The sequence below is a fragment of the Cyprinodon variegatus genome, unplaced genomic scaffold (genome assembly GCF_000732505.1).
Source record: "Cyprinodon variegatus isolate N-32 unplaced genomic scaffold, C_variegatus-1.0 Scaffold58, whole genome shotgun sequence".
NCBI lineage: Eukaryota > Metazoa > Chordata > Actinopteri > Cyprinodontiformes > Cyprinodontidae > Cyprinodon > Cyprinodon variegatus.
In genome coordinates, this window is record NW_015150511.1 from 364914 (window position 1) to 367698 (window position 2785).

A 2785-nucleotide genomic window follows, 5' to 3' on the forward strand; every position below is an offset into this window, starting at 1 on the left:
ATGGATGGATGGATGGATGGATGGATGGATGGATGGACGGGTGGAAGGATGGATGGATGGATGCAAAGATTGAATGATGGATATATGGATGGATGGATGGATGGATGCATAGTTTAATGGATGGATGGATGGATGGATGGTAGGATGGGTGGAAGGATGGATTCATTGGTTGATGGATAGATTGAAGGATGGACGATGGATGGATGGATGGTTGGATGGATGATTGAACAGATGGATGGATGGTAGGATGGGTGGGTGGATGCATAGTTTAATGGATGGATGGAAGGATGTATAGTTTGAATGATGGATGGATGGATGGATGGATGGATGGATGGATGGATGGATGGATGGATGGATGGATGGATGGATGGGTGCATAGTTTGATGGGTGGGTGGATGGATGGAGGGATGGATGGATGGTAGGATGGGTGGAAGGATGGATTGATTGGTTGATGGATAGATTGAAGGATGGGTGGGTGGATGGATGGATGGTTGGATGGATGAATGAACAGATAGACAGATGGATGGATGATTGGATGGATGGATAATGGATTGATGGTTTAATGAATGGATGAAAAGGTGGATGGATGGTTGAGTGGATGATTGGATGGATGAAAAAGTTTGATGGGGGAAACATTAATGGAGTCTGACCCATTCCTACAGACGGTCGATGTTTTCAGGAGTTGGGAGCAGGGTTTTTATTTGGTTTGTTGGTGTTTGTTAAGCTGGTTCTCCTGGTTGCTATGGCGTCCGGAAAGATCTATGGTTGCTCTGGTTCTGGTACTGGCATTTTTATGTCACATCTACAAACTGAAAATGTATAGCAATCTTTGCAATAGGAACTAATTTCTCTGACAGCAGGACTCAGTCAGAGGACTAAAAATGGCTTTTGATCTCAGACCAGCCAGATGAATGAATGAATGAATGCAGGATGGATAGATGGATGGATGGAGCAGTGGAGCAGAACCTGTGGAACCGCTCTGGATCAGGAAGTCCTGTTTATGCGAGGCTGTCTGGGTTTTGTCGCAGGATCCTGGAGGTCAGAGTGGCGGGGCTGGACATTGGCAGCACTCAGACCACACATCAGATTACAGCACTTCAAATCACATCAGCCTCCATTATATTCCGGGTCATTACATCACATTAGGCCAGACACTGATCCCAGATCTGATTAGAACCATCGATCCCTGCAGGGCGGGCAGAGGGGGGAGAGGCAGGAATCATATCAGCCCACACTACATTTCCCATCATGCACCTGTCAGTGTCAACAGTAACTGGAGACGTCCACAGTGTTTCCCTATTCTCTTTTATCTGATCGGCGCTGGTTCTGCTCATTTTCTGGTTCTGTGTGGTAAACTTCTCTCTGCAATTGAATAGTGACATCATCCCAGGTGTCTCACCTGTGTGTCTCTGCAGGTATCGCAGATCGCTGCACAGCTGTGAAGTATCACTTCTCTCAGCCGATCCGATTGAGAAACATCCCACTGAATCTGACCAGAACCATCCAACAGGACGAGTGGCACCTGCTACGTGAGTCTCCCCCCCCCCACACACACACACACATGCAGGAAGTGAAAGTTACCTGCGAACGGATGACACCTGTGTGACATCACTCGGCACTGATCACAGCAGCTCTGCTTCCTGCGTTGCCTGTCGTCATAGAAACATATCATGGCGGTTATGTAACAGAGGGGGTGAGCAGGAACCGTTACCATGGCAATGCTCTCTGTGTTTCTGAGCCTCATTAAACACAGAATCAGATGAAAAGATGTTTTCCTGTTTAACTAGAAACCAACAGAAAGAGCAGAGCCAGAAACAGTTCTTCTCAAACACAGAACTTGTTTGATATTGTAGGTCCATACATAAGCGCTCAGCAGAACCACACAGATATGTAACTATCTGTGTTTGTCGTCCTCAGATCTGCGGCGCATCACAGCGGGCTTCCTGGGCATGGCGGCGGCCGTCCTGCTGTGCGGCAGCATCGTGGTGTCTGTGGGATTTTTCTGGGAGGAGAGCCTGACACAGCATGTCTCCGGCCTGCTCTTCCTAATGGCAGGTAACTGTCTGTGTCTCCCCCTGCTGATGGCAGCGTAGGTCTGCAGCACATAGCTGTGCCGAAGGTCACACTGAGGGGTTATGGGAGCTGCGTCCTTCTCTCTGACACACAGCTTGAATAGACTTCAGTACCACAGCTGTGGTTATTATTACAAATACATCAAACTCTAAGCAAATTTTTTCCACAAGGTGCCTGATATTTGATGCGACTCTTAAACAGGCTGTGCTCCTGCTGCTTTTAAAGGCATCCATGACAAGTTGAACATGTTGGCTTAATTTGTTATAACTTACCTTCTAATATAAAAATCCATCCTTGTGATACCAAAAAAACTCATAATTACTTCAAGAATTATATTTCCTTGTTATATTTTCCACCCATGGAGGTTGCTATTTTTCTCACCTGTGCAATGCATGCTGGGTTGTTAGTTCTGGTCTGGTTAGTTCTGGATCCTACAGAGTAAACACAGGAGGGCAAAGATTAGCAGAGATGTTTTTCATCCTATTGCATTTGTTTTTCATTCCCTCTTCCACAAATTTGATTCATTACAGGACCCTGCATTACAGGACCTAGCATACGTGGTTTACCCAGAACACACTGCAGTCTAAACAACACCGGTTGTGTCAGAATGTCCGCCCGTAACCCTATATAGAACATTCCAAAAAAAGAAAATTAAAAAACAATCCACTGGACTCTGTTTCCAAGTTTGAAGACGTTTCGCTTGCCATCCAGC

At 46.2% G+C, this 2785-nt stretch overlaps 1 protein-coding gene across 1 annotated transcript in view; it reads left to right on the plus strand.

Annotated features, from left to right (window-relative positions):
- tmem178a (transmembrane protein 178A) overlaps nucleotides 1–2785 on the plus strand; it is a 9163-nt gene that overhangs the window by 1044 nt on the left and 5334 nt on the right. Inside the window, exons 2-3 of the mRNA XM_015371422.1 lie at nucleotides 1416–1529; nucleotides 1918–2055. Of these exons, the coding sequence (XP_015226908.1) occupies nucleotides 1416–1529; nucleotides 1918–2055 (252 nt within the window). The remainder of the gene's footprint in view (nucleotides 1–1415; nucleotides 1530–1917; nucleotides 2056–2785) is intronic.